Source organism: Akebia trifoliata, chromosome 5 (assembly GCF_017979445.1).
Source record: "Akebia trifoliata isolate Shusen 1 chromosome 5, ASM1797944v1, whole genome shotgun sequence".
Lineage (NCBI taxonomy): Eukaryota > Viridiplantae > Streptophyta > Magnoliopsida > Ranunculales > Lardizabalaceae > Akebia > Akebia trifoliata.
The window spans coordinates 35013418-35037667 of NC_141379.1; the positions used below are offsets into that span (position 1 = coordinate 35013418).

Below are 24250 nucleotides of genomic sequence, written 5' to 3' on the forward strand. Positions count from 1 at the left end.
CGAGTTACGAAAATGGAGAACCGATTAATTTGATTCGATTCTCGGATCAAGCTTGTATAGAACCAAACCCCTATGCAATAAATAAATATATATGTATATAATAATTATTATGAATTATTTTAAAAGTTAGTACATAAATTAGTGATCTTTTATGGATAGATTTGAGATTTATTATATGAAATTTTATGTTTATCTTTTCATTAAAAAATATTACTTATAATTTATAAAATATTTACAATCCATGAAATCAAACCGACTTTAATTTGGTTTGGATTGGTTTGGTTCTACTGGAATTTGATTTGATTTCGGATATTATTTAGTAGAGCCGACCTATGTCGATTCGATTCCAATTTGACTTCAAAGCAAATTGAACTAAACCAAGTTGCCCCCCTAATTAAAAGTACCACATTTAGAAATGATATCTAGATCATAAACCTATCATCTTACCCATCCCTTGTCCCAAACTACGTATGTTCCACGAATTCCAATGTCCACATTTATCTCTATTCGAACTATCTAAATTCCCCAATATCCGATCCACGTTTAACTATACGTATAAATACACACATACACACCCATGGATTTGTTCATGTAACCCTCTTAAATGCAAAAGTACTTATCTGATTAACTTTAGGTTCCTTCCACCAAGGAGATCTGGACATTGGTCAAACATTAGTAGCTTTAAGGGTCTTGTTAAGGTGCGCTCTAACACACGTTAAGGTGCGCTCTAACACACGTTAAGGTGCATTAAATTCATGAAAATTAATTTTTTGCATTAGAATTAAAAAAATTACTTAAAGGATCTTAGCGGAAGGATTTCTTTTTAATTAGTCCTTGAATCTCATTCTAGGACATTTCTCACGAATGAAATATTGAAACTATCCTAACCAGTCAAACTCTCCATTTTCATCCAAAAAAATTGGATTTTCGACATCTTAATCGAGTTTCGAAGATTCCATTTCGATGAAAATGATTTGAGAATGAAGAAGTCATTTTCAAATATTTTGAAGATCTATATAAAAAGTTAGGATTTTTTAAAATTTGTTTGCTTCATTTTTTAGATGAAAATCGTATAAAAATGACTTGTTTGATTTGAAATCACCTACACAAGTTTTTAGGCAATAATTCCATGTATTTTACTCAGAAAAACTTAAAAAACAGAAATGGATGGATTTTAATAACATCAAATTCACCACTTTTTATCATAAAGTTAGACATTTAAAATATATATATATCAAACTCAACAACAACAAAATATCGAACTCGACAATAAATAAAATTATTGAACTTGGCAACAAAATAAAAAGTAGTGAGCTCGACACTGTATAAATATTTTTAAATCTCAATTTCATTATTCTTTTTTTTTATATAAATTAAAAAATACATCTAAATATTCAAACTTAGAAGTATATCATTTTCATTCGTCATTGACGATAAAAAATCATTGAAAATAATTAAAATCGTTGCTGGAATATCTAAGTATGTGAAGAAGATGAAAATGGGGTAATTCGGGTATTTCAAAAATATTATAATCTGAGATGAGGTTGAGTGACCATTAAGAAATAAAAAATCTACTAAATGAACTATCAAACAATCGCTCAAAATCCATGGATTAATTAAAAATAAATAAAATCCCCCACCATGGTCCCTTAAGTAATTTTTCCTTAAAATTATTATCAAAATACCCTCAAATACTTATTTTCAAAGTGTATTTAATGCACCGTTAGCAAGACCCAAGGTTAATAGGCTCGGAGGTTGACAATATTTGGTGTGAGCCGACTTCATGGACAGCTGTGGATCGAAGTTTGAACCAGCCAAACTCGTTTTAATCAACCCAACTAATAACCACCAAAACTAGTTCAAGCCGACTTAAAATCAATTGTCATTAATGCTTTAAATTTAAAAATAAATTGAAATTTGTATATATATCATGCTCTATTAACTTAAAATAATTAAATGAACAACATACAAATCTCGAAGAAAATCCAACGATTCAAACATGCTAATGAAGTAATTATTATTTATTATTTATTTTCAATTTTGTACAAGTCAAATAAGTCTAAGTCAAAGTCAAAGGTTTTTAAAAGATTATGAGACAAATTCGTAGATTGATCTAGGAAAGGGTCTCGAAAGAAAGAAACAAAGACGATCCGTCCAACTGTCACACTCGAGGCTGGTTTAATGGAACGCGGCTTTGGCGCCTAAACCTTCCCTTAAAACTGCCCAAACTCAATGTCTTAAAAACCCCTTAACTTCTAATTAATCACGTATATGCCATTTTCTCCAACTTACCCGCCTTGCCTACATGGTTTATAAACTTGGATCCGACAAGGATCGTATCAGAAGAAATTGAGATTTTTATTAGATCTTAATATTAAGATCCAAACCCAATCTAATAACATTTGGATATTGATCCAGACCAAACCAAACCAAACCTGATTTTCTACACAAAATTGGAAAAACTTCATATATTTAAATAACTATATAATATAATTTATATACTTTCTAACACCTTATCGAATGGAGTCCTTATCGGATTGGGACATGGTTGATCCAAATCCGACCTAATAAGATATTTCTTCGGAATCTTATCGTAATCCAAAAATTAATCCAGATCAAAAGTTATTGGATTAGATTTTTGGTCTGGTCTGATTTATTAATATTGACCATGCTTCACAATTCTTATTAGCAATCCATGTTTTTTTTCCCTAAGATATATACTATTCTTAATTTTTTAACTTTGAGAAGATATCATTCTAGACATATTTTATTCTACTTTCTATTCACATGCATCGAAAGCATTTAATAATGGTTTGACTTGTTTCCCAACCTTAATTTTATGGTGAACCACATGATACTTTTATACATTTGTGGTGTCTTATCTTTTATGAGTGCATGGTTGAATCCTTCGATTGTCTACTATAAACAGAGTAAAGTTAAAAGTTTAATTACGACACACTTACTTTATATTTAAAAACAGATGATAAGGATTTTTTTTCTTTTTGGATAACAAGGGGGTTAGAAGTAAAGGTGAAGGGTTCAACCGCATTTCAACATAAGTCATTGAATAACCATACCACACGACTTTTACCAACTTAGCTAAGTTGGTGTCTTCTTTATTTTTAATTTGTACCGACACATTTTATAAGTATCGTTTGCCTCAAAAGATTATTTATTAAATACTCCCCCCCCCCCCCCCACCCCCCCCCTCTTTTAAATCTTAGAGTTTGTTCGCACTTTTTGGGGATGGGACATACTTCATGATAGCACGTGTCAAATTCACAAAAATCTCTCGAACTTCAATAAAATAAGTTAATAGGCCACTCAATTTCGAACATACGTTAAAAGGGATAAACCCATGTCACTAATTTTACCACTGATCGAAAAATATCATTACACAATAATGATAATTTTTATTAATAAAAAGATCAAGTAATTACATTTAAATATATTTATAAAAAAATTTATAATTTAAAATTGCTAAAGTGTAATACATCTCCCACAACAAATTTATTAGGTTTTACTAATATATAATGATTTTCTAACACCCCCCCCCCCCCCTCACATATTCCCCCATCACAAAACTTGTAGATCATTTGTCTTGGGATACACAAAATCATAAAAATTTTACTTGCGTATTCCAAGGCAAATGATCTATGATTATGTGATGGGGGCGTGAAATTAACAACACTAAAAAAATGAATAAATAAATAGGTGAGTAAGGTCCATATAAAGATACTAAGTTAAAAAGGAAGAAAAAAATCCTTATCAAGACTGCCATGTTTATATCTAATCTAATGCCACATGGCACAATTATATAGGCCCACATTTACTTGTTAATCTCTTTCCTTGTTGGCACAGTAAAGCCAAATTTAATAGTAATTTTTAGACGACGACTTAAGTATCTAAGTAAACTTTTAAAAATACTAAATAAAGGACACGTGTTATACAGCCAACTTGTACACGAAACCATCTCTTACTAGTTGAGTGTACTCTACTACCCTAATGAACCTATGTTTGTACTTCGAGTCCGACTTTCAAGCGGGAATCTTATTGATTGCAAATGCATATTAAAGACTAAAGATCTGACGTGAACTAGACTGGGAAACATTTACCGAACATCGGGAAAAGTACATGCAAATACATGGGCCCTGTAACCTATTAATTTTTAGCCCATTTCTTAGGCCTATCAATCAAAAATCAGATTAATTGGTCATTCTTGATAATAATAAAAAATGAGTCTGATAGCTAGAGATGGTTCAAACAACCATGCATAATTTGGGGGTCTCACACGTGGCATGTAAATTATACATACTTCTTAAGTTTTTATTTTTAAACCCTAAATATATTATATTACCAACCCCACCAAGTTGACATCTTCATAGTTCATACCCTCTTGTTTTTAAATTTTAAATGAATAACGATTTTCTAACATCCCCCTCTGACACATGCCACCATACGCCCCTTGATGTGGCATGTGTTGGAACCATAGATTCTTTTCCTCATGAAACATATTTATGGAGATGTATGATTGTGTATTTCGAAGGGGAAATCTATAATTCTAACCCATGCCACTTCAAAGGACATATGTTAAAGTGGCCATTAGAAAATCACAACTTATTTTAAATTGATGAAGTGCAAGAAAAATGTTATTTCTTTCCATCCTAATTATAGTCTCAAACGTCATTTAAGATTAGAAAAATTCTGTTGTTCTTTTTTAATTTATTCGACTTTATATTAAATCTAGGGCCTAAAAATCTCACTGAAATCCTTTGTTGAATAAAATCTATCGTCTTCAATTTCTTCCAAAATATTATATTGTTGTCAAGATCTTAATGTACATAGATGGTTAAGATTCAAGATGAGGGGAAAAAAATTACCCCAAAGAATAAAATGGATTGGTTTTGGCAAGACATTGAAAATAAGGGCATTTAAGTTATTTTGGTAGTCTCTCAAAGAGAACCATGGTCAAGAGACATGTCATCTGCTTGAAAACACGTGGGCTATCTCAAAAAGAAGTTCGTAGAATAAAATAATATGTCCTAATCACCCTAAAAAAAAAATTCAATTTTTTTACAAAAGTGATGCCATTTCCGTAATATGTGAAGTAAGTAAGGCTTATTTGTTAAACCATTTTGTATAAATTGCCTCTCATTCTCCTCTTAGCTCATATTCACAAAGCAGAGCAAACCAAAATGGCTAGTAAGGCGTTTTCGTTCAAACCTCTTCTTTTCTTCTTCTCAAGAATCCTCCTTAGAAGACTAAGAAACCCAAGATCTCTCCTTAGAAAGGTCAGCAATAATCATTTATCTCAGTTTAAATTACAAAGGTACCCTTCTCTTGCACACAAATCAGAGGTCTCAAATCAGACTATGATCTTCCACGTGGAAGGATCATTGTTGAAGTCCTCATCTTTGTTTCCTTACTTCATGCTTGTAGCGTTTGAAGCTGGAAGTATCTTAAGAGCCCTTCTTCTATTTCTTTTGTACCCTTTTGTTTGTTTGGTTAATGAAGAGATGGGGTTGATGATGATGGTTATGGTTTGCTTTTGTGGGATTAAAAAGGATAGTTTTAATGTTGGAAGAGCTGTTTTGCCAAAGTTTTTCTTAGAAGATGTTGGGTTTGAAGGGTTTCAGGTGTTGATGAGAGGTGGGAAAAGGGTTGGTGTGAGTGATTTGCCAAGAGTGATGGTGGAGGGATTTTTGAAGGAGTATATGGAGATTGAGTTTGTTGTGGCAAGAGAATTGAAGGTAGTTAATGGGTATTATGTGGGTTTAATGGAGGATAAGAAGAAGGATTCTCTGGTTGTTGAAAAAATGTTGGGAGAGGATAAGAGTGTCAATTGTGATGATGTTGTTGGGATTGGGAGCTTTAACAAGGCATTTGATCACCATTTGTTCTCTCTTTGCAAAGTGAGTTATCTCTAATTTTATGATTTAATCTCTCTCTCTCCTCTCCACATGTTTTCTTAGATTTTCTTCAAGACAAATTTACAAAAAAAAGATATCCTTAATGATAATTCTAAGCTTTCCAATCTCCACCATACTTAAAATCATATTCTATTGGGACATCAACTTTTACTAATAACACAACAATCATTTTGAAATTAAACAATGTTCAAGGTTAGATTGGTGTGCTATATAGACTATTAAGTAAAATTTGGTGTGTTAATAGTAACTCTCTAATGAGATCCCATGGAAATTGTGTTGCAGTAAATCTTTTCCCAATAAAAAATTGTAAGATTTCTACAAAAGAGCTGCTATTGCCACACCAACTCCTATGTAAATCCACAGTTGGTGTGGCGTTAGTAAAAGTTGGTGTGACAATAGTAACTCCCTTTCAAAAATGTTGTAGAAAATATTTTTCCAATAAAAAATTGTAATATTTCTACAGAGGTTTTAAAATTCCCATCATTGCAGTTGACTTTGTCTCTCTATCTCTCTCTCTCATACTAAATACATTTTATTTCCCATAATAAATACTCCCACTTACCTAGTTGTGTTGCAAACAGGAGGTCTATCTAGTGAGTGAAGCAGACAAAAGAAGCTGGCAGTATCTACCCAGGCAGAACTACCCCAAACCATTGATCTTCCATGATGGTAGATTGGCTCTAAGACCTACCCCACTTACCACCTTAGCTTTATTAATGTGGACCCCATTTGCTCTCTTCCTTTCCATCTTCAGAGCCCTTGTTGGCATATTACTACCCTACAAGATTGGTGCTCTCATTTTAGCCTTCACTGGGTTGAGACTCACATTAACAAAACCCAACTCTCCTACAAGTTCAAGAACCCATAATAATAATAATAACAAACCAAAGGGAGTTCTGTATGTGTGCAACCATAGAACACTCTTGGACCCACTCTACCTCTCTGCGATCCTTCAAAAACCCATCACTGCAGTAACTTACAGCCTAAGTAGAGTATCAGAGTTACTAGCGCCAATCAAGACCGTCAGACTAACAAGAGATAGAGATCAAGATGCAAAGATGATAGAGAAGTTGTTGATTCAAGGTGATCTTGCTGTTTGCCCCGAAGGGACCACATGTAGAGAACCTTTTCTACTGAGGTTCAGCCCTTTGTTTGCTGAAATGGCAGATGAAATTGTGCCAGTAGCCTTGGATGCACAAGTTAGCATGTTTTATGGTACAACAGCAAGTGGACTCAAATGTTTGGACCCACTTTTCTTCCTCATGAACCCTTCTCCTACTTATAAGGTTAAGTTGCTTGAGAAAGTATCTGGGACGTCCACATGTCTTGATGGTGTTAAATCAAGGTTTGACGTGGCTAACCATGTACAGATGGAGATTGGTAAGACTTTAGGGTTTCATTGTACAAGGCTTACCAGAAAGGATAAATACTTGATGCTCGCAGGTAATGAAGGGATTGTAAATTAAGAAAGAAACCCTAAAACAAGAGTTTTTATTTATTTATTTTTGTTACAATACCAAGCTAATCTAATACCCTGTGTTGGAGTCAACCTAATGGTTTTGATTGGGTGGTTACCAACTTACCATTGTAAGGGTTTGTTGGCCCCACAATCATGTAGTTTCTGCCGTTTGATCTGTTTCAAGGTTTTGTAATATTTTTTGTACCTATAAATTTTAGTGATCAATATTATTATTTTCTTCTTTCAGACTTTTTTTCTTAAAATTTTTGGTTGATTTATTATTATGTTGAAGAGATGTTCGATTTGATTTAAGTGGATCATTACTTATGATATATGTTTATCAACTTTTATTATTTCATGACCTCAATTAATAAAATTAAACATGACACACCAAATAAATTAAGATAAACACACATCAAATATCTATCTCTTGCATTCTTACGGTGAGAAATCTAACCTACCTCATAAACAATCCCAAACCCTTGGTCTCATTTTATCAATTGGTGTGTTATAATAAAATTTGGTTTGGTAATATAAGATCTCTATTTTCAAGATCCCTGAAAGTATAATTGTTGTGGACTTACCAACAAGATCCTCAGTACAGTAATAGAATTCAACCGATATAACGACAGCCACTGTACTTCGTTTATAGACTAAGAGTTCCCCATCCTCTGTGGGTTAAAAGGGATGTAAAAGTGAAAAAAATATTAATAAAGTGGTATTATTAAATATTTTTTAAGTTAAAGGAGGTAAAAGATAAAAAACAAAAATATGGATGAAAAGGATAAATGAAAAATAATATATATATATATATATATATATATATAGTACAATTAAAGATAGTAAAGAATATAAAAAAAAAATGACCTAAAAAATTAGAACTTAATGAAAGATTTATTCGACAAAATTATAATTGATGAGAGGTTTTCCCTGCTAGGTTGGTCATCTCGACCGATCTAGCTTTGTTTCATGAATATAATTATCAAAAAAAAAAAAAATTGATGAGAGGTTTACCCTCCCCCCTCCAACACACAAAATTATAATAAATTTAAATCCTACAATTATGTTATATTATATAGATGTAATTTATTGACTCTATAGGCAATATTATAGATATGACGCATGGAAAATATTGAATTGACTTCGACACTACGATTTTCTCGATATTGCTACATCAACACAAGGAAAATATTATTCGACATTACGATTCTCTCAATGTTGCTACGTCAGCACAGAAAAATATTGAATTAACTTCAACACTGTGACTCTCTTGACATTGCTACGTCAGCACAGGAAAATATTAAATTGATTTCGACGCTACGATTCTCTCAACATTGCCACGTCAATGCAGAAAAATATTGATTTGACTTTGACAATGTGGTTCTCTCAACATTTCTACGTCAACACAGGAAAATATTTAATTGATTTTAACATTATGCCGACGTGGTGGTGTTGAGAGAATCATAGATTTTTTTTCATTTTATCTCGTGAAAAATTTTCTATGATTCTCTCAATATTTACTACGTCAGCACAATGTTGAAGGAAGTCAACTTAAAATGATTCATGGTGTATGGTTAGGTCTTCAATCATTGATGCTTGACTTTTAATCAACAAAAACTTGTAAAGTATCTGCCTAAGCTCAATGATCAATATAGAAATAAGTATGGGTCGGAACCAAGTACGTACCAGTTGGGGTTTTACCTCCCACTGAACTTTCTAAAAATAAAAATCAATTTTGATTTAACCCCCATATTTTCATCGATATTAGATATATACCCCAGTGATTTTCAAACTAACCACATACATCCCTTACACATTTACTAGGCCTGAACATTATAAATAAATAAGACACGGTGATTTAGCCCTTGTCTTCTAGCAGTAACTTAACTAATACTAATGGAAACTAGCCTAACTAACTTAGTAAGATTTCACATCTTACTAAGAGTCTTTGGGCCCACATGGATTCTCACATTGGCAATCCAACACAACAGTCCACTAGGTTTAATGGAAAAACACAGAATCAAAAGATAAATAAATAATAAATAATAAATAAATCTTTTTTGGACTTGATCCAACGTACTGAAAATGGATGATTATCGAACTTTCAAATTTAAAATTAAAATTCAATGGTAAAAATTCAGTTTTATTTAATTTTTTTTTCGAAGTTTATAAAATTTTGTCTTCTACAGTAAAAATGGCTTATGGGACCTTACCTTGAATCTTTATTCAACTTTTCGGAAAAAAAAAAAAAAAAAAGTGATTTAGCCTCCCCCACCCCACCAATTTTGATCGATCAAAACAATATTTGCATCCCTTGCAGGGACCCCCACTGAACTTAAAAAAATGGTGATTTAACCCCCCCATGCTTTGATCGTATTAAAGATAACTCATGTGTTTTTCAAATTAATGACATGCATTCATTGTGCTTGAGTTAAGGCTCCTCACCTTTAGCTACTATTAATTTTCAACGAACATTGGAACAATGCTTGGATTCCATAATTATTTGGATGAGATTCAATTTGGTTTGGCTAATTCAAATAAATGCAAAACAATTTCATAAAGTTGAATTTTGTTTTTGGGAAGTATCAAAATTATGTTTTTGAGTTTCTTTCTAAAATCCATCATCTTCAACTCCTTAAAAATCATTTTTTGAAAATAAAATTTTGAGATACTAAACCTAAGCCAAATTTTTTTATACGAATCTGAATTTATGATTTCAAAATTACGAAGATTATTGGCCAAGTAGCACTTAGCCCCCACTAATAAAAAATCTTGGCTCTGCTCCTAAGTACAAATAAGGGACCAAAAGTTACAATGATAAAACATCATTTAAGTAGGTAGTAGAGATTACAAAGTTTTTTTTTTTTTTTTTTTTAAGATCATTTTCAAGGATCATCTTATGATCCTTCTCTGTCGGTGCAAGAAAACTGGTTCACTTAATATTCCAAAATTTTAAGATATGGCCTTGTTGACAGCGAAATAGATATGAGATTAAGAAATGTAATTACTTGTTTTGAAAAATCAAGGAGGATGACCAAAAAAACGAAAATTTATTTCTTCACCATATGTGGTCCTATCTATTCAATGTTGGAAACCGACTGCAATTTTATTTCTAAAGAGGGATTTAATGCTTAATTAAATCAGGAAAAACTACAAATCTGACCATTACATCTAGATTACTGGTTGAACCTTGAATCACATTTATGTTCAATTACCTATGGCAGCTTTCAACATTTCATGAAGTCACCCACAATTAATACATATTTATCATCAACATATTTAATTAGCAGGGCCGGCTGGCTGAATCATGAGGTCATGTTTTTGCAATTTAAAAATTGATTAATATAATTATAGGACTGTGAGATTGTAATATTACTGTTTTTCTTTTCTCACAAAAATGACCCTAATAATATTTAGTAGTAAAATTGGGTTATTTTGACTATTTAAATTTTGATGTCAAACTATTTTTTTTTTTTTGATGGGCCGCACATACTAATCACCATGAACATGTACAATAGTTAAATATAATCATTTTATATGGATGGGCATATAGAGATTCGATGGTGTGACCTGGGGAGTAAATCTAGTCGTACATACTGAGCCACTTCTACTTTGCCTTCTTTCATTGTAATGGTAAAAATGTAATTTGTTTATATTTATGTGTATATGTTTTATATGCATGAACCTTTAAAAAGATAATCCATTTTTATGTATTAATAAATATAATGATTGAACATATTTTGATTTGAAGATGATGAAACCCATATATTCATAATTTGGCTTGAAAACATTTGGATTTTTAATTAATAGAGGTTTGAAGGTCTACATTAGAAAGACTATAAAAAGATTGACAAAAATAACCATTTTATTTTCTTAATGAAGATGATTTTGTAGGGAAAGGAGTGTTAGACAATGGTTAAAGTTTTTTCTTTAACGAAATCTCTTTGCGACAAATAATTAATATTTGGGTGGGTGGGTTGGTTGGGAGGGTAGGGCTCAAATAAATTTCTATAGCGCTATTTCGGATAAGATTCATTCTCTTAAGAGTTCGATCAGTGAGGAAAGTGATTCCGAGAACTTTGATACATTATAATGTGCCATATCACCAATAAGATGGAACTTTTACGAAAGCGTACAAAATGCCAAATCATAATTTTGAGGAGATGGAAGATTATCCTCATAACGAAAGATGATGTAATCCATGACACCATGCATCCAATCCACACAATGATTGAAGATATGTAAATACATACATAACATACAAAGATGAAACTTATAAAAAGATTTAACGAAGGAAAATATATGCAATCTTTTCTTTTATAATACGTTTATTGAACAGTGACTAACTTAATCATTGAAGTATATTTCGTATGGTCACAATCCAAGTAAGTGGAGTGTTCAAAGAACCATAATCGAATGCAAGAAAAGGATCCCACAATATTTATTGCTTCAATTTTGGTCTCCTTTTTTATTTTATAAGATGCTAGTTTGTATGTGGCTGCATTTTTCTAAGTTATATAAATTGTAAGAGAAAAATACAACCAAACTATGGACATGGGGACAGTGAAAATTACAAAAGTATCATTTTCACTATGAAATTCTCAAATTTGTCCTTTAATTAATATTTTAAATTACAAATAAACCATTCAAAGACGTGCATTTACACATGCCACCTTCTAGGTAATATTAATATCATGGCTGGTAATAATTTTATTTGGGATATTCTGTCATTTTAATTATATATATATATATGGGAAATGTTCAGCAACAAACATTTTGGCAAAACATTTTTCAAAACATGGGTTAGAGGTTTTGGAATGGGCTGATTTTTGGTGAGGATGATCTCAACGGTGAGGAGATCATCATCACCAAAAACCAGCCCATTCCAAAACTTCCAACCCCATAAAAAATTATTTACAAAAAATGGACAGTCCACGATTTTTCAACTTGTAAACTGGGGCTAGAAATTTTGGAATGGGCTGATTTTTGGTGAGGATGATCTCCTCACCGTAGAGATCATCCTCACCAAAAATCAGCCCATTCCAAAACCTCTAACCCATGTTTTGAAAAATGTTTTGCCAAAATGTTTGTTGCTGAACGGGATCCTATATATATATATATATATATAATATATATATATATATATATGTGAAAGAATCTAATAGAGCAAGGAAAAAAAATAGTAAATTACCGTAATAACTAAATATATGAATGCATTTGATCAATTCTCTTAAAGAAATTGAATAGATGAATATGAATCGTTTAAGGATTTATATACCAAATCAATCAACATCCATTACCAATGATATATTGAACTAAAATAAAATAGGTGATATTATTATACTTTTTTTTTTTTTTGCAGGCCGCACATACCAATCACCTTACACGTATACAACAGTTAAATATAACCACTTTATGAAATGGAATAGGGCATATAATCTAGATATTCAAAGATGTGACCTGGAGAGCTAACCCAATCACAAATGATATTATTATACATTTACCGGATGGCTACCATTTATTAGGTTTCAATTCACTTGGACTCATGATTAAAGAGTGCTAAATTCCAAAGCAATGCATCACTCTTTATGAACTCAGTTTTTGAAAACCCAACCCCAAGTTACCAGTCCCAATATGAAATCAAAGTTCCACATTGGCAAAATAAAGTCATCAAATGAACAAATATAAATCATTCTGAGTGTTGAAAACATAAAAAAACAAGCTTATAACGAAATTTACAACCCTTGTATGTCCCATAATTTCAAAAACATTAAGGTACAACTTTTCTTCAGGTAAGAGTTGAATGTCGAGAAAGAGTTTATGTTGTCAGCACCAACATCAAGGCAAAATCATGATGAGTTGAAGACGATGCATAACTTCTCTCCAACGCGTCATACATATGAATTCTACCAATCTCCCAAATTGCAACATTCAACCTACAGGTGTATTTGATTCCCAAAACAAATTGACTGAAAACTGTTCAGTCAAGAAAAACAGAATCTGAAATACGAGATGAAGCTCAAAGAATCAAAATCCAACTATAGAAGATCAAAGATCACCACCATTTGGGTACTCAAATGTCTTTATTTGTTGTTCCACACCCAACTAATGGGCTTCTTTGACTTGCTGTAATCAAACATCCTGTCAGTAGACTTTTAACCCCTTCTTGAGTCCGGAATCCAACAGAGCAATCTTAGACATGTGTGTAAGGTCCACAATGGAAAGTTCAAGTCTCCCAAAAGGGCCTTGATAGCCATTATTGATGTGTGTCATGAAGCACTCCTCAACAGATTCTATATCTGTGAAACTACTGCGGCCGGGTTGCAAGCCCCAGTAGAACACGACATTTGGCTCTGCTATGTCCATATCAACATATTCTGTCGGATTGGGATTGCAAAGTCCTTGTACCTCTTCTAACTGCAACAATGTCAAAGTGTAGCTTTAGGTCTCAACAAGATGAAAACTTGAAAAGGAATAGTATGCACCCATGGATACTGATTTGAGACAAAATATTAAAACTTTGTTTTTGTTTTTGTTTTTAACTTTTTGTATTATTTTATGGTGGCTTGTGAGGACCCCGAGACTAAACATTCAAATCAGTAAGTGCCACATAGGTGCACCATGTCTACGAAGCAAAATGGCAAAAAGTCCTCCCTGTAATACCACAACACCAAGACGGTCTAAGCAACAAGATTGAAATCTTTGTTACTTTTATAACCTTTCATGTTTATTTGGCCATCAAAGAGAATATAATAGACCAATCAGCAAGGATCCTTTGATCAGAGATCACTTTACGTCCAAGAAAAGGTAAGACCATAGAATTGTGGATAACAGTCATCAATATGGCCGCACATATAAAACAGAATGGGAGGACTGCTTCATTCCACGGCTCCTGTCCCATCCCTATAGGTGGAATGCTAGACAATTTCCCTCAAGACCGCCACAAAGCATAATCCCCAATACTTATTTCGAGACAGTAGAAGTTAAAAATAAAAATTAAAAAGGAAAAGAATGAGTTGCATACCTTGAGAAGAAGACTGGGAAAGCGTGACTTCACCCAACCCACCCAATTTCCTAGCTCATCCTGATTTGAAGCTGCAAGGAAAATCCTGACGAAACGTTTGTGTTTCTTTGTGTATGGGAAAGGCTCAAATAAACGTTTCCACGCAAAATCTGGCTTCTGGATATCCTGCAATTAAGTAACAAGTTCCTTTGAATAACTTATCAAAAAAAACAAGTTCCTTTATATGGTTTCTCATTGAATTAAAATCATTACTTAAATAAGATTGAGCTTGGAGCACCATTAAAAAAATAATAATAATAAAGTGGTCATCTTGATCTCCCCTTTCCTTTTTTGCTATTAATAAATATCTTTACTTAGCAAAAACAATAAGGAACATAGCACCTTGTAAATCCTGCAATGTGTTAACTTTGGGATAGAAACTAGCAGTTAAGCAGAAATAGCATCTCGAACAAAAGAAACATACCCTGGTCATAGCATGTCCATGGAGGAACTCTGCCCTGATCCTGTGAAATGTGCTCCTTGTGATATTTGAGTGGCAAAATTCGTATGGACTACATGGTAGCCGGATAGGCATCAAGGAACATGTTTCAGGAATGTCTCCACTTACTAGCGGCAATCCATCCTCCAGCATCACTGGTGTGGGCCATGGCCATAAAGCAAATGACTCAAAGAAACTCAAGATAAGAGCACTAACGCTAGCATTAGGATGTCTTTGACAAACATATGCTGTGAGAATCACAATGTGGATCCCTCCAAAAAATCCAACTAACTGCAAAGAATTATAGAATCACGAGGATTTAATCACAACATCATGGAGTGCATTTGGGAAAAAGCAAGAATGATGTGAACAAGCAAATCTTTCCTTACATTGCAATAAACTCCTCGCCTTCTTGCCCATAATTTAAGGCATCGCAGCACTGTCTGGAAAATCTGCAAGGGATCAATGGAACATACATAAGATTTACAAAAACTAGAAACTACACACGTAGGTAAGATGGAAAAATACAGAAAATAATGGAGCATTTTCAAGATCTCTAGAGAGGATTAATATCACAAACAGACCCACAAAGTTCTCTAAGCAACAACAATGCCAATCAAAAGCAACCAAGAATTTCGGCACACACTGGTGCATCAAGCAGTTCATTCCATTTCCTTAAACTATAGGAATTTTTTTTAATAATAATTTGGTTAACATGAGTGTACAACAAAATAGAATACTTTAAAATAAATATTACCCTATATAAAAGTCTCCACGTGTCTGACCATGAGTAAGAAGTAGGTGTCTAAAACAAAGGTATAGAAAATGTTGTTCTATTGTTACAAATTTAAAGCAGTCGTTTGTTAACTTTTTGAAGACTCAATAGCACAGTTAGGATCATTTAAATAATTTTTTAATGCCTCTTTGGAGGTTTTGCATCCTCCGAAGAAACAAGATGTAAGGTGGTCGGTCCCACCTAAAAATGGTCATATAAACAAAACAGATTAGATTTCTATGTTCCACGATACTATTTTTCAGGTTTGTATACAATATAGTTTGGTTCCCAAACTGATTGAAACTTATACATGACAGAAATTTAAAACCTTAATCCTTACTTGCAACTTGGACTTCAAAAATTGCGGTCATAACCATCAAAAAATTTCAGCTCACAGTCAAAATCTGGTAACAAATGAAGGTATCAGCTACTCCTAAAAGATGCCTATTGACCTACTTCTAAAAGATGCCTATTGACCTCTTATTCCATGTGCCAACTATATAGGCACGACCCTGGACATGATCATTTAAGAGTACAAATTAGTGCAGAAAAATATTATTTCAACTTATGGTGGCACCACTTCACATGTTAATTTCCTAGAATCGTACTGCAAGCCTTCAATGATATCAGATGTATTCTATAAATCAATTCCCTTTTGAAATAGTAAAAGAGAAAATAAAAATGTGCTAATAAAATCATGTGTGTACCTCCATATTTGGGACAAGCTGAAGAATGCGCATATTAGCACGTACACCAGACAAGCTTTTCCAACTGGTTTCATTAATGTTCCTTAAGAAGAACGGATTGAAAATGTCTACATTCTGCAGTATCAAGACTTAGCAAATCAATAATTTAAAATTATAAGGAATAACCTGGAATACCAATGTGGCTATGCTACTAAAAATTTAAGTACACATAGCAGAACATAATGTGATGAAGCAACATTTATCTTATCCATCTTCAATAGCACACATGGAGGTATTACAAAGGCAAAAAAGGCTGCATCAGAAATCATATATTCTTCTTGTCTGCAATATGGATAATTAAAAACAGCGCAGACTTATAAGGTTTACTTTGTTCTCAAACAAGTAGAGCATTATTCTTCAAAAGGGATATTACACCATCATTTGTTAACTTGTGTGAATATAACAAACATCCCTCCTTTTGTATAACCTTGCAAGAAATAATTCAAAATGAAAGGCAGTTCCACATGGAAGGGTGCTGGTTGTTGATGGAGAGCCATGTTTCGTATATGATGCTATCTAGAACATCTTAGATCTCCAAGAATTATGGTGCGACTCTTCAGATTTCTCTCCATTTTCCCTTTTGTTCTTTGAAAGATATTTATTCGCATCCTCCATAGATGATCCGTTCTACATTCTGCAATTCAAATTTACTATGTAGGAAATAAGATCACATACGTCCAGTTTGTTGTTTATAGGTATAAGATACACATCAAAGATATCTCATCATACACTCCATACTTGTCTTTATTTACATACATGATGCTGACCTTTCTACATTACTAAAATTACACTATCAAGTCCACCTTTTATTAAGGTTTGTTGAATTAGTACCCCATCGATGTTGGAATTTGACACACATGCCAAACAAGCAATGCGACCATTACCAGTTGGCTGACAATGAAGGACACTGTTTAACCTGGTCGTGTTTTATGTATTTATGGTGTTTTGACTTCTTGCGACAATCAACGAAATCCAGATACCAGGGCACAGATCAGGCAATAATACAATATCAAGAAGCATCAAAGAGATGCATATAACTTTCTACGAAAAATAAAAACCAAAATAAATTATAGAGCTTAGAAACTTACATCAGGAACAGATTCCAATTTAAGTTGGGCGTATGCAAGATCAATAGCAATCCCATTGAATTTAAACCGTATTAGAGGAACCTTCGCATCTTTAATACAATGAATCTCTGATATTTCTGGTCTACTTTGAAGCATGTTGCGCAGAACAATAAAAAAGTCCTCCTGTATGATTTATGAAATTAAAAACTCAAAGGGTATTTATTTATGTTAAAAGGATTTTCTGGAGCATTGTAGGGCAGGGTTTCTTTGCCACGTGAAAGGTTGACATGACCAATTTGATAAAAGGGTTTCTTTGGATGGACTATCCTCAAGACCGTCCATGTGGTTAGTCCCCTTGTTCATGTCATGTCTGCCTCCTACCATGTTGTCCTTCTCCCCTACAATTTGCAACGTTGAAATTTTTGAAGTTTATATTCAAGGCCGGCTCGATAAAAGTTAAGGAAATCCCTCCAATTCCAACACCTAAGGAAGTGTACTAAAATTATCTTTTTATTTAAATCAAAGTAACAATTATAAATATAAAAAATAAAAATAAAAATTGAGGGCCTTCTACAATCCCTGGGGCACAAGGGACTGCCTAAGTGGCCTTATGCTTCAGCCAGCCCCGTTTATATTCAAAAAAGTGAAGGAAAAAAGGATGAGTCTTTTGCCACGGTGAGAAGGTGTTGGCTGAAACCTTCCATTTGGGGAGATGTAGAGGTGGCAAACCATGGACCCCTATGAGTCCACTACCCTAGCTTCCACGTGTAAATAAAATCCTGCAACTCCTGAGTAGAGTTTTGGAGTGTAACTCCAGAAAACCAGCCCCAAAATTTATTCCAGTTCAACAAATGAAGCAATCAAGTATGTAAAAAAAAACAATAGTACTTACGGCCATGGTGGCAAAGAAAGGGCCAATACATAAAGCATCAATATCTGACTCCGATGCATGAGCCTGGATGTAAGAACTATTAGTTTGACCAATTTTAGAAATAATGAACGATGAAACAGCACTATAAATTAGCAAGTTAGGAAAGAAGCATTGATAAAAATAAAAGAAAAGAATGTTTATAAATACTCACTCCCAGACCATAGGAACCATATGTTAATATTGTTGCTGAACTGTCTCTAATCTGATTCTTTGGAAGCTGACGTTGCCAAGCTACCTTCTTTATCCATGCCATTACTACCTACAAGATGATCCAAAACATGTAGCAAAACATATTCAACGTAAAAATGGCTGAACTCAAAGGGTTGTTAGAGAATAAGATGCACTGTATTAAAATACATGAGATACATTGTATCATTGTTAGTGTATCTCACACAAATGGAAGGTTGTGATGAAGGATATTCTAGAATATATATTGATATTTAGAATATATCAATTAGGATATTCTAGAATATTTATATTAGGTAGTTTTCATATATCTTGGTTGATGTAATGCCTATAAATACACTATTGGGGCTTTTGTAATATTCATCCAAGAATCTCAATAAACTTCATATTTTCTACATGGTATCAGAGCTTAAGTTCCATTGAGCACATCGATCTTGGTGCGCCGTTCTTCGACGATGGCGCCATCGCCGAACCTTAATCATTTTATTTACCTTATTAGTATTTTTTTTTTTTTCAATAAAAATACCATCTTTCTTTATGTTTAGAACCTAGATATCTTATTTTCTTCTTTGCTATTATTTTAGTTTTTTTTTTGTTTTTCCAATAAAAATCACAATTTCTTTTATATCTCTACAAATCTCCCAATTTCACACATTCATGCTACACGATCTCGATTTTTTTTTTCCATCTAAAATCTTTCCAAGAGAGTTCTTTCATTTAAATGGCACAATCCTACTTTTTTATGCTTCTGGGAGAGATCATGACAGATCTGATCTAATAAGTCACCGGCTCCGACAGACTCAAAAAGAGCAGGATGCGACAGTGATGGACTTCATAGACAGACGGTAACCACCAGCAAGTACGATTGGCACTTCGACGATCAATGAACATATCCATTATTGAAATCAAGCAATTATTCAACAAAACCAATTGCATATTCCTTTTTCAAAGGACCATGCAATTGCGGGAGGATTTTAGAGAATAAGATGAACTGTATTAAAATGCATGAGATACATTGTATCATTGTTAGTGTATCTCACACAAATGGAAGGTTGTGATGAAGGATATTCTAAAATAGATATTGATATTTAGAATATATCAATTAGGATATTCTAGAATAGTTATATTAGGTAGTTTTCATATATCTTGGTTGATGTAATGCTTATAAATACCCTATTGGGGCTTTTGTAATATTCATCCAAGAATCTCAATAAAATTCATATTTTCTACAAGGGTAACTCAAAACTTGATGAAAACAAGATATGCCCCATTTTCTTAGTAAGAAATACTACTGCAATTGCATTGATCACAGATTGAACAAAGAAATCTCTTATTAACTCTTAAGCTGTCTCAAAGGTCTAGAACATCCCAGTAGGGATTTACATCATTCTGAGAAATCCTGCGTAATTTGCATGATAAGATTTCCTACCGGGTAACTAACCTTACAAATCGAAGAATACTAACTCAACACAGTATAATTTGAATCATAATTGAGAAATCATGCTCCCAAACAGATATATATAAGTTGAAGAGGTCCATTAATCACTACTTAATTTCAAGAAAACACTTAAAATTACAAAACTGTGTAATTTCTGTTTCCATTTCAACATTTTATTTTAAACCCACTATATTTTACATCAAACAATATAAACTCCAGCAATGAAAACAAATATATATATATATAAAGGCCGATTAACCTGTTTTAGATTCTCAATTGCATCTTTTCTCTTCATCTCCTCCTCAGGGGACACCACGAGTCCTTCATTCTCCATAAACTACAAAACCCAATAGAAAAAAGATTTTTTTTTTTTTTCAAAGGCACAAAAGAGTGGAGTCTAAATTTAACTACCTGAAGCAGAGACTGCGTCCTTTCCTCATCCATACTGATCACGAGAACAGGATTCGAAGTAAGCCCGACAGGATAAAAAAACAGAGGAATGTAGGAACTAAAACTAGGGTTTAAAACACCAACAACTCCTGCAATAAACCCTAAGAATCAAAGTTTATGGATCGACAAATTGAAGTAAAACTACAGTTGAAAGTTAGGGAATTTAGGGAAAAAAACGTAAAAGAAAACCGATTCGATTTCCGCATAACAACCGATGAAATCTAATTAGATATATATTAACCGATAGAAAAAGCGACAGAAGAGACAGAAAGCTTTTCTGAATTTTGCAGTTTTGAGTTTGAACTTTGAACTACTCGCGAAAAACCGATCGAGAGAGATGACCGCGTAAGCGAAGATTTTATGAGTAAGTGGATTCGTGCTTTTGAAATCTCTAGAGAATATTTCACATCTCGACCATTTGTTGGACACCAAATGTCAAACGTTGTAGGACGTTAGAATTATACCATACAAAAGCATCACTCTCCAATATGAGACTTCGTATAAGAAAATTATACGAAGCTCGCAGATATTGACACGTCATGAGCGTGAGTTTTACTGCTTGTATTCACTCAACTGTGTTTGCGTCCACTGATTCCTTGATATTAAAACTCTCTTATCATCATGATTTCAAAACTCGTCCCAGAAGACGTATCGCCTGAGTTGTCTCGATATCAGGCATGGATGAAATGGATGGACAAGTCAATTTTTTGAATGAGAATTAAAACCCCACATCCATTTTTCTCACTTTTGAACAAGATATCTCAAACGTATCAAAAAACTCATCCGAGACGACTCGATATGTGGCATGGATGAGACGAGACGCGAAACCAAATTTGAAAACCATGCTTATTATACCAACAAATGAAAGAAAAAAAACAACTTTAAGTAAACCAAAAACTAATCAAATCAATATAATGATCTAATTTTTTTGTAAGTTTTTTTTTTTTTTTTTTATTAACTGAATGTCCGGGCCAGCTTGCGCGCACCACGACTAATCTCGGGGAAGACTACCACAACAACCCACCACCATGGTAATTTTTTTTTTTTTTTTTTTTTGTAAGTTGATTTGCACAGTACAAATAAGTCCTTATATGATTTAGAGTCATCAAAATCCGACGCCCCATCTAACACACGCCCCCATCACATAATCGTAGATCATTTATCTTAGGGTTGCACAAGAAAAAAAAAATTATAATTATGTGTATCCCAACATAAATGATCTACAATTCTATATGGGATGGGGGCATGAGAAAATCATTATTCTATGATTTAATCTTGGAGTTGACAGCCTTGTAAATCTACAAAAGAGCACAAACAAGAGTATGACTATAACCTGATAATTATAATTATCAATATTAGATTATAAACATTAATATCAAAGATCCTGAATCTCATTTGGCCACATTGATTTTATAATCTAATATTGAAATCTTATTTGACTAATACAATTTATGAAAATCTATCATATGAAAAAATTACACCTGTTGAGGTTAAGGATTAGATTGTAAATATTTATCCTACAAATTGAAAACGATGAACTTTTGTGAAAAATGAGCCCAAGATTTTCTATTATTATTAATAAACTTCCATAATCAAAGGATATGTCTTACTTATCCAAAAAATTATAATGATTTTTTAAATTTCATATTAAATTTTTGTTTCATTATTAGGAAATAGGTTGCATGGGCCGAGGGACCATGTAGAGCTTGGACCGACGTCAACAATTGAGCCATGTTATTTGCCATGTTGGTACAACTGACACCTCGGCTCTCTTGATTTTATGGATTAGATTGGGTTAAAAAAAAAAATCAAAAAGGTCAAATCTTGAGTTTGAAAATGCTGGCCACTAAATTTTCGGGTTTAACATTTAAATTCAATAATGAAAAAATCTTTGTTTTCAATTTTTAAAAATGAATGTCCACTGAATTTTTAGATGTAAAATTTAAATCTAACGGTGAAACAAATATTTGTTTGGGGCAGTGACTATGAAGGGCTCTTTATTGAGAATATATATTAAATAGTCCCCTAATAAAGAATACAGGCTATTTAAATCCCATTTAATAAAATATTAATGTCACACCCCAACCCTATGACACTACTAATATTGTATTTGAGTTAATAGCCCATTGGGCCCAATGGTTTGTTCTTAGGCTTTTACCTCCTAAAGGCCTCGATACTATATAGGGTCGGTTTGTTCCTTATGAATACTCGCACTCATGGGTGATGCGGGACTAAATCCCTCACCCCCCGTGTTATGCTACCTCCAGGAATGAGTTACTACATTCACTCCCCCCCAACAAGGCAACCGCTGTGCACGAAATGATCTTCCCACCACGTAGACATCAGACTCTGACACCATTTGTCACAGCCCGACTCACAACAATACCAATATTGTCCCTGAGTTAACAGCCCACTGGGCCTAGGGTTTTGTTCTTGTGCTTTTACCCCCCAAAAGGCCTCGGTACTATATTGGGTCAATTTGCCCCTTATGTATACTTCAAGTACCGCACTTCTGGGCGATGTAGGACTAAATCCCTCACCCCCGTGTCGTGCTACCTCCAGGAGTGGATTACTAAAATTAATCTATTAAGGATCTTTTGAAGATTTTTTTGAGAAAATATCTAAAACGCCCTTTTAATAACTTTATAAAAGCATATAAAAATATATTGAGTCAAATGAACAACTTACCAATTTATTTGGTTTATTAATATTTTTGTAAAATATATATATGTAGTTTAATTTATTAAAAGCTATTCATAAATTCAATATAATCTTATGTGACTTATTTAAGTCAACTTGCAAATTTTTGAGCTGAATCAATTCAATGAACATTCAAGTCGAGTTTTAAAATTATGGTTTAATTATTGAAAAATTATTTATATATTTTAATATACATATAACATACGTAGTTCAAATCAGTTTGATGATGATAATGACCATACTCATCCCCATCATCATCTTTGTTGTAGTCATCATCATCTATGTGAGTTAAAGATTAGGGAGAATGACTTCGAAGGACTCTTTTATTGAGAATATGTACCAAATAGTCCTCTAATAAAAAATATGGACGATTTAAGTCTCATTAAATAAAATATTAGTTTATTAAGGATTTTTTGAAGATTTTTTAAAGAAAAATACCTAAAATGCCCTTTAAACAACTTTTCAAAGTGTTTGATCTAAAAATATAGCGAGTCAAATAAAAACTTGATCAATTTATTTAGTTAGTAATATTTATGTGAAAAATAAAAAATAAATATTTCATCTAATAAAAATTATTCATAAATTCAATATAATATTATTTGACTCATTTGTGTCGACTTGCTAATGTTTTAGTTGACTCAATTCGATGAATATTCAAGTCGAGTTTTGTAATTATTTATATATTTTAATAAATCTAATATAATAGATCAAATAAGTTTGATGATGATTATACTCATCTCCATCATTGCCATTGTTGTAGTCATCATCATTTATGTAATTTAAAGATGACTAGTTTTGGAAAGAGAAATAAGTTTTTTTAATTGATCTATAAGAGATTACTATAGTTAAGGGACATTAATTATAAAACGTAGGAGTAACTCAAATATTCTCAAATAAACATGTTTCTTTAAATTTCAAAAATCTTTGAAAGGGTAATTATGGTATTTTCGTTTTTAAAATCATTTTTAGACTAATGCTTGATAAATTAGGTACTAAAGAGTCTATATCTTTTTAGAAGAGACTTTTAGTACATATTTTCAAAAAATAGGTCTTTGTGGTCATTGCC

General features: G+C 32.8%; 2 protein-coding genes across 2 annotated transcripts; one reads left to right on the forward strand and one right to left on the reverse strand.

The window, feature by feature from the left end:
• The first annotated feature begins 5175 nt into the window (after positions 1-5175).
• Positions 5176-7635, forward strand: LOC147402568 (putative glycerol-3-phosphate acyltransferase 3). The gene is made up of 2 exons (XM_086444267.1): positions 5176-5912; positions 6512-7635. The coding sequence occupies exons 1-2, from the start codon at positions 5196-5198 to the stop codon at positions 7394-7396; spliced, it is 1602 nt and encodes a 533-aa protein (XP_086300393.1). The 5' UTR covers positions 5176-5195; the 3' UTR covers positions 7397-7635.
• Positions 7636-13042: 5407 nt separating this feature from the next.
• PAPS3 (poly(A) polymerase 3) lies at positions 13043-20853 on the reverse strand. Its single transcript, XM_086444268.1, has 10 exons — positions 20446-20853; positions 20294-20371; positions 18562-18669; positions 18372-18434; positions 17501-17662; positions 16374-16487; positions 15281-15343; positions 14877-15182; positions 14414-14578; positions 13043-13806 (listed from the first exon to the last, which is right to left on the reverse strand). Exons 1-10 carry the CDS (start codon positions 20476-20478, stop codon positions 13534-13536), a joined length of 1365 nt encoding a protein of 454 aa, XP_086300394.1. The 5' UTR covers positions 20479-20853; the 3' UTR covers positions 13043-13533.
• Between the last annotated feature and the right edge of the window lie 3397 nt (positions 20854-24250).